This window comes from Salvelinus alpinus, chromosome 22 (genome assembly GCF_045679555.1).
Source record: "Salvelinus alpinus chromosome 22, SLU_Salpinus.1, whole genome shotgun sequence".
NCBI classification, from domain to species: Eukaryota; Metazoa; Chordata; class Actinopteri; order Salmoniformes; family Salmonidae; genus Salvelinus; species Salvelinus alpinus.
In genome coordinates, this window is record NC_092107.1 from 46,560,682 (window position 1) to 46,569,498 (window position 8,817).

Sequence of the window (8,817 nt, forward strand, 5' to 3'; positions counted from 1 at the left end):
TCGTTTCAGCTGCTTGCTACGCCTCAGTCCTCTTGCCATTGTCTTAACGACGGCCGTCTGCAACTGGCAACGCATTGTCGTGTTAGAATGACGCCACCTGTCGGAAGACAATGGCCCTTCAAACACCTAGTTGTTCAGCCCCACTCATTTCACCCTTCCAAGAGAAACCAGCCATGTGATCGTTCAGAAATGAAAAGGTGGGGCGGAGGGTCTGTGACTGTAGTCTCCTCAGAAATGTTAAAGGTCTGTTAATGACTCTTATCGGTTGAGCTACTGGTCGGTATGAGTTAAATAAATGATCAAATATTTACCTCGCTGTCGGTCAGAGACTTTGGCTGGAGTCACAGCATAGCAACTTAAAGGGCAATTCCGCCGCTTTTCAACGTCATGTCCCTCACCTCCAGCACCGTACCAGTGTCTACATGTGAAAACAGTGTGTTTCGAGGATCTGTGGTTAAAAAGAAGAAGAAGAAAGGTCCTAACAAAAAATGCTTCTCTGTGACATCACAGGGTAGGGTTAAAAAGTAAGAACAATGAGTTTCTAGCCAGAGGGCGGACGTTTCTTACTCCCCGGGTCACTGGGAATCTCACAGTGTTTTGAACATCTCTGTTTTTAACTTTTGATGATGTCGTCGGGTAGAACTTTTATCTTTTTTTCTATAAAAACATAGAAAATCCGCCGTTTTCACATACGGTATGTAGACACCGGTATTGTGCTGGAGCAGACTGGTCACTATAAATAGCATACGGTATGTAGACACTGGTATTGTGCTGAAACAGACTGGTCACTATAAATAGCATACGGTATGTAGACACTGGTATTGTGCTGGAGCAGACTGGTCACTATAAATAGCATACGGTATGTAGACACTGGTATTGTGCTGAAACAGACTGGTCACTATAAATAGCATACGGTATGTAGACACTGGTATTGTGCTGAAACAGACTGGTCACTATAAATAGCATACGGTATGTAGACACCGGTATTGTGCTGGAGCAGACTGGTCACTATAAATAGCATACGGTATGTAGACACCGGTATTGTGCTGAAACAGACTGGTCACTATAAATAGCATACGGTATGTAGACACCGGTATTGTGCTGAAACAGACTGGTCACTATAAATAGCATACGGTATGTAGACACTGGTATTGTGCTGAAACAGACTGGTCACTATAAATAGCATACGGTATGTAGACACCGGTATTGTGCTGAAACAGACTGGTCTCTATAAATAGCATACGGTATGTAGACACTGGTATTGTGCTGAAACAGACTGGTCACTATAAATAGCATACGGTATGTAGACACCGGTATTGTGCTGAAACAGACTGGTCACTATAAATAGCATACGGTATGTAGACACTGGTACTGTGCTGAAACAGACCGGTCAATATAAATAGCATTAGATGTCAGACGTTTGGAAAGGTCCTTGGGACGTCGATATATGCCTACCTCTCCGCTTACCATAAGAAAACATATCCCGAGCACTGGCACAAACTCATGATGCTCGGAGACGAAGCGTGGTCAGACCAAGCATGCTGCTTCAGAGCCCTGCACCACGGCAGTCCACAACGCTCTAACAAGCCGGGAGAATACTTGATGGTACTTGATGGAAACTTATTTTGTTTTAAGCCTTCCCCCAAACCATAGCCCTAACCTTAACCACTCAGAAGTAATACCTAAACTAACCCTTTTGTTTTAACCCTGTAACCAAACGGAATTAACCCTGTAACCAAGCAGAATTAACCCTGTAACCAAGCGGAATTAACCCTGTAACCACGCAGAATTAACCCTGTAACCAAGCAGAATTAACCCTGTAACCAAGCGGAATTAACCCTGTAACCAAGCAGAATTAACCCTGTAACCAAGCGGAATTAACCCTGTAACCATGCAGAATTAACCCTGTAACCAAGCAGAATTAACCCTGTAACCAAGCGGAATTAACCCTGTAACCACACGGAATTAACCCTGTAACCAAGCAGAATTAACCCTGTAACCACACAGAATTAACCCTGTAACCACACATAATTAATCCTGTAACCAAACAGAATGAACCCTGTAACCACGTGGAATTAATGCGTAAAGAATCAACATTAATCCAAAATACGTCAAATTCCGAGGTGAAACTATGAGGTTGGCTGGAGATAATGAACATGAGGTTGGCTGGAGATAATGAGATAATGAACATGAGGTTGCCTGGAGATAATGAGATAATGAACATGAGGTTGGCTGGAGATAATGAGATAATGAACATGAGGTTGGCTGGAGATAATGAACATGATGTTGACTGGAGATAATGAGATAATGACCATGAAGTTGGCTGGAGATAATGAGATAATGAACATGAGGTTGGCTGGAGATAATGAACATGATGTTGGCTGGAGATAATGAGATAATTAACATGATGTTGGCTGGAGATAATGCGATAATGAACATGAGGTTGACTGGAGATAATGAGGTAATGAACATGATGTTGACTGGAGATAATGAGATAATGACCATGAAGTTGGCTGGAGATAATGAACATGATGTTGGCTGGAGATAATGAGATAATGAACATGCGGTTGGCTGGAGATAATGAGATAATGAACATGATGTTGGCTGGAGATAATGAGGTAATGAACACGATGTTGGCTGGAGATAATGAGATAATGAGATAATGAACACGAGGTTGACTGGAGATAATGAGATAATGAACATGAGGTTGACTGGAGATAATGAGGTAATGAACACGAGGTTGGCTGGAGATAATGAGATAATGAACATGAGGTTGACTGGAGATAATGAGATAATGAACATGAGGTTGGCTGGAGATAATGAGATAATGAACATGAGGTTGGCTGGAGATAATGAGATAATGAACATGAGGTTGACTGGAGATAATGAGATCATGAACATGAGGTTGGCTGGAGATAATGAGATAATGAACATGAGGTTGGCTGGAGATAATGAGGTAATGAACACGATGTTGACTGGAGATAATGAGATAATGAACATGAGGTTGGCTGGAGATAATGAGATAATGAACACGAGGTTGGCTGGAGATAATGAGGTAATGAACACGAGGTTGGCTGGCGATAATGAACATGATGTTGGCTGGAGATAATGAGATAATGAGATAATGAACACGAGGTTGGCTGGAGATAATGAGATAATGAACACGAGGTTGGCTGGAGATAATGAGATAATGAACATGAGGTTGGCTGGAGATAATGAGATAATGAACATGATGTTGACTGGAGATAATGAGATAATGAACATGAGGTTGACTGGAGATAATGAGATAATGAACACGAGGTTGGCTGGAGATAATGAGATAATGAACACGAGGTTGGCTGGAGATAATGAGATAATGAACATGAGGTTGGCTGGAGATAATGAGATAATGAACATGAGGTTGGCTGGAGATAATGAGATAATTAACATGAGGTTGGCTGAAGATAATGAGATAATGAACATGAGGTTGACTGGAGATAATGAGATAATGAACACGAGGTTGGCTGGAGATAATGAGATAATGAACATGAGGTTGGCTGGAGATAATGAACATGAGGTTGGCTGGAGATGTCTCCCGGGTGGCGCAGTGGTCTAGGGCACTGCATCGCAGTGCTAGCTGCGCCACCACAGTCTCTGGGTTCGCGCCCAGGCTGGGCTGGGTTCGCGCCCAGGCTCTGTCGCAGCCGGCCGCAACCGGGAGATCCGTGGGGCGATGCACAATTGGCATAGCGTCGTCCGGGTCAGGGAGGGTTTGGCCGGTAGGGAGGGTTTGGCCGGTAGGGATATCCTTGTCTCAGTATGTAAAAATGTAATAAAATGTATGCACTCTACTGTAAGTCGCTCTGGATAAGAGCGTCTGCTAAATGACTAAAAATGTAAATGTAAAATAATGAGATAATGAACATGAGGTTGAAAAGTGGACTGGCTCTTTAAGAGATATTTATCTTCATATTTGTTGTACATTTGATGCATTTGAATGTCTTATGTAATGCTGAAATAGTGTATTTAATCAAATTAACGTATTATTCTTTTAGTATCCCCCAAAAAGTTTTTAATCATATTTAAGTGAAATATTTTAAAAAATATATAATTTGTATGTCTGCACTTTAGTCATTCAAATAAAATGATTGAATGAAATATTACACTGGGGCAGACATTTTCTCTCTGAACCGTCACAGTGATGTTCCATGTATCTAGAACGTGTATCTGTCTGTGGAGAGTACCTGTATCTGTGTCGTTGGACAGTGATGTTCCATGTGACTAGTTCCTGTATCTGTGTCGTTGGACAGTGATGTTCCATGTGACTAGTACCTGTATCTGTGTCGTTGGACAGTGATGTTCCATGTGACTAGTTCCTGTATCTGTGTCGTTGGACAGTGATGTTCCATGTATCTAGAACGTGTATCTGTGTCATTGGACAGTGATGTTCCATGTATCTAGAACGTGTATCTGTGTCGTTGGACAGTGATGTTCCATGTATCTAGAACGTGTATCTGTGTCGTTGGACAGTGATGTTCCATGTATCTAGAACGTGTATCTGTGTCATTGGACAGTGATGTTCCATGTATCTAGAACGTGTATCTGTGTCATTGGACAGTGATGTTCCATGTATCTAGAACGTGTATCTGTGTCGTTGGACAGTGATGTTCCATGTATCTGAGTACCTGTATCTGTGTCGTTGGACAGTGATGTTCCATGTATCTAGAACCTGTATCTGTGTCGTTGGACAGTGATGTTCCATGTGACTAGTACCTGTATCTGTGTCGTTGGACAGTGATGTTCCATGTGACTAGTACCTGTATCTGTGTCGTTGGACAGTGATGTTCCATGTATCTAGACCCTGTATCTGTGTCGTAGGACAGTGATGTTCCATGTGACTAGTACCTGTATCTGTGTCGTAGGACAGTGATGTTCCATGTGACTAGTACCTGTATCTGTGTCGTTGGACAGTGATGTTCCATGTGACTAGTACCTGTATCTGTGTCGTTGGACAGTGATGTTCCATGTGACTAGTACCTGTATCTGTGTCGTAGGACAGTGATGTTCCATGTGACTAGTACCTGTATCTGTGTCGTTGGACAGTGATGACGTGCTCCGTGGTGTTGTGGAGGGTCTTGCCGTTGTAAGCCCAGGACAGAGTGCCAGGTCTGGGGTAGGACTCCAACTCTACCCTGAGGCTTAGACTCTCCCCTTCCCTGACAGCAGACTGGCTAGGCCGGGAGTCACCCAGCATACTGATGAAGCCTCGCTCTGGAGGGGGAACACACACAGGGTTAGAATCTCCCTCTCTCTGACAGGGTTAGACTCTCCCTCTCTCTGACAGGGTTAGACTCTCCCTCTCTCTGACAGGGTTAGACTCTCCCTCTCTCTGACAGGGTTAGACTCTCCCTCTCTCTGACAGGGTTAGACAGGGTTAAACAGGGTTAGACAGAGTTAGACTATCATCAGTTACAGTGTTATAGAGGTTAACAGATTCCATCATTGAGGTTCTGTCTTTGCGAGACTCAAACAGACACACACACACACACACACACACACACACACACACACACACACACACACACACACACACACACACACACACACACACACACACACACACACACACACACACACACACACACACACACACACACACACACAGAGACGAAAGACGGGGTCAAACACACACACACACACACACACACACACACCACGGACATCCAGGTGCAGGGTATCGGCGGTGGCGCCCCTCTCGTTGTGGGCGTGGCACCGGTATGTCCCGGCGTCTGATTGGTTGACAGAGGTGATCCAGAGGGAGGCGGAGCGTTGGTAACCACGGGAACCAGCCAGGATGTGGGAGGTGTGGGCCTGGAAGGCTCGCTGCAGACAGGGGTCAGAGGTCAGGGGTTCACTATACTGGACTCTCAGGTGGGTCATGGGTAGTGTACTGGTAGAAGGTGGGTCATGGGTAGTGTACTGGTAGAAGGTGGGTCATGGGTAGTGTACTGGTAGAAGGTGGGTCATGGGTAGTGTACTGGTAGAAGGTGGGTCATGGGTAGTGTACTGGTAGAAGGTGGGTCATGGGTAGTGTACTGGTAGAAGGTGGGTCATGGGTAGTGTACTGGTAGAAGGTGGGTCATGGGTAGTGTACTGGTAGAAGGTGGGTCATGGGTAGTGTACTGGTAGAAGGTGGGTCATGGGTAGTGTACTGGTAGAAGGTGGGTCATGGGTAGTGTACTGGTAGAAGGTGGGTCATGGGTAGTGTACTGGTAGAAGGTGGGTCATGGTTAGTGTACTGGTAGAAGGTGGGTCATGGGTAGTGTACTGGTAGAAGGTGGGTCATGGGTAGTATACTGGTAGAAGGTGGGTCATGGGTAGTGTACTGGTAGAAGGTGGGTCATGGGTAGTGTACTGGTAGAAGGTGGGTCATGGGTAGTGTACTGGTAGAAGGTGGGTCATGGGTAGTGTACTGGTAGAAGGTGGGTCATGGGTAGTGTACTGGTAGAAGGTGGGTCATGGTTAGTGTACTGGTAGAAGGTGGGTCATGGGTAGTGTACTGGTAGAAGGTGGGTCATGGGTAGTGTACTGGTAGAAGGTGGGTCATGGGTAGTGTACTGGTAGAAGGTGGGTCATGGTTAGTGTACTGGTAGAAGGTGGGTCATGGGTAGTGTACTGGTAGAAGGTGGGTCATGGGTAGTGTACTGGTAGAAGGTGGGTCATGGTTAGTGTACTGGTAGAAGGTGGGTCATGGGTAGTGTACTGGTAGAAGGTGGGTCATGGGTAGTGTACTGGTAGAAGGTGGGTCATGGTTAGTGTACTGGTAGAAGGTGGGTCATGGGTAGTGTACTGGTAGAAGGTGGGTCATGGGTAGTGTACTGGTAGAAGGTGGGTCATGGTTAGTGTACTGGTAGAAGGTGGGTCATGGGTAGTGTACTGGTAGAAGGTGGGTCATGGGTAGTGTACTGGTAGAAGGTGGGTCATGGGTAGTGTACTGGTAGAAGGTGGGTCATGGTTAGTGTACTGGTAGAAGGTGGGTCATGGGTAGTGTACTGGTAGAAGGTGGGTCATGGGTAGTGTACTGGTAGAAGGTGGGTCATGGTTAGTGTACTGGTAGAAGGTGGGTCATGGGTAGTGTACTGGTAGAAGGTGGGTCATGGGTAGTGTACTGGTAGAAGGTGGGTCATGGGTAGTGTACTGGTAGAAGGTGGGTCATGGGTAGTGTACTGGTAGAAGCAATAGAACACTGTGAATACTACTACGTTGTGGCACTATGTAACATCTATTACCTTTGATAAAGACGAGAGAGAGAGAGAGAGAGAAAGGGAGAGAGAGAGAAAGGGAGAGAGAGAGAGAGAAAGGGAGAGAGACAGAGAGAAAGGGAGAGAGACAGAGAGAAAGGGAGAGAGACAGAGAGAGAGAAAGGGAGAGACAGAGAGAGAGAGAGAAAGGGAGAGAGTCAGAGAGAGAGAGAGAGTCAGTATGAAGCCAGTCTCACCGCTCCAACGGGGAAGAGACAGAGAGAGAGAGAGAGAGAGAGAGAGACAGAGAGAGACAGAGAGAGACAGAGAGAGAGAGAGAGAGAGAGAGAGAGAGAGAGAGAGAGAGAGAGAGAGAGAGAGAGAGAGAGAGAGAGAGAGAGAGAAAGAGAAAGACAGAGAGAGAGACAGAGAGAGAGAGTCAGTATAAAGCCAGTCTCACCGCTCCAACGGGGAAGAGACAGAGAGAGTACAGGGCAACCACAAACAGTTTCAGCTGGACTTTCACCTAATCAAAGAATTAGCCCAGCAGGAGAAGCTCTCCCTTGATAAAGATACCCCCACCCCAAGTGGGTCAGACCAAACCTCTTCACCATATAACCCCACAGACGAGCAACCCTCAGCAGACAGTCAACCTCCCAGTACAGAGTACTTCTCCCTCATTGAAATGAAGGATAAATTCACCCAGCTGGAGGTAAGGCAGGTGGAGCTGGAACAGCAGGTGATCACACTCCAGTCAGCACAGACCCAGACAACAGTCCAGCACAACAACACCCCCTTAACCAGACCTGGAGAGCTGGAGGTGGAGAAAGACATATCTGCACTCTGGACTGTGGTGAGACAACATCAACAGGAGAAAGAGCAGGAGCAGGAGAAGAACAGAGCACTAGAGGAGAGGATCAGACTGCAGGAGGAGAGGGAGAGGGGGATGGAGGAGAGGATCAGACTGCTGGAGGAGAGGTTGAGGGGAGACGAGACGCCAGCAGAACAGCCCACCTCAGCACCCGACAAAAGTCTCGACACCACAGCAGAACAGTCCACACCAGACCCTGACCATAGAGTCGACACCACAGCAGAACAGACAAAAGAAAAACCCCAAGCCCAGCAGCTCTCACCCCCTCTGAGCACCCCCCCTGTCAGCCACCCTGATAGCCCTCCTGACAACCCCCCCCACACCCACTGAGGACAAACACAAGACACAGATTGTCCTTCTTATGGACTCAAATGGGAAATATATAGAAGAAAAAAAACTTTTTCCCAAACACAGTGTGTCTAAACTCTGGTGTCCAAACACCCAGCGCGCCCTAGACCTTCTGTCTGAGGACAAACTAGGCTCACCTAGCCACATAATAATACACACAGGCACAAACGACCTGAGAGCACAGCAGGAAAGGGTGGCCACAGCACTGAAGGGAGTGATTGAAAAAGCTTCTTCTACTTTCCCCAACGCACAAGTGGTTATCTCCACCCTGCTACCACGAAAAGACTTCCACCCTGCTACAATACAGCGGGTAAACGCAAGCATTTCCCGTGACTGTGCCTCAAAACCAAATGTTTTCCTGGCCCACCACTCCACCCT

The 8,817-nt window shown here is 46.4% G+C and overlaps 1 protein-coding gene across 2 annotated transcripts in view; it reads right to left on the reverse strand.

Moving 5' to 3' along the window:
• The window catches only part of LOC139549550 (mast/stem cell growth factor receptor kita-like), a 37,315-nt gene extending 31,004 nt beyond the window's left edge, over positions 1–6,311 (reverse strand). Inside the window, exons 1-2 of one of the 2 annotated variants that reach the window (XM_071360162.1) lie at positions 5,694–6,311; positions 5,061–5,250 (exon numbers count right to left, since the gene is read on the reverse strand). In XM_071360162.1, the coding sequence (XP_071216263.1) occupies positions 5,061–5,250; positions 5,694–5,919 (416 nt within the window). In that variant the 5' untranslated portion in view covers positions 5,920–6,311. The remainder of the gene's footprint in view (positions 1–5,060; positions 5,251–5,693) is intronic. The other variant, XM_071360161.1, reaches the window with a different exon arrangement.
• Positions 6,312–8,817: the final 2,506 nt, after the last annotated feature.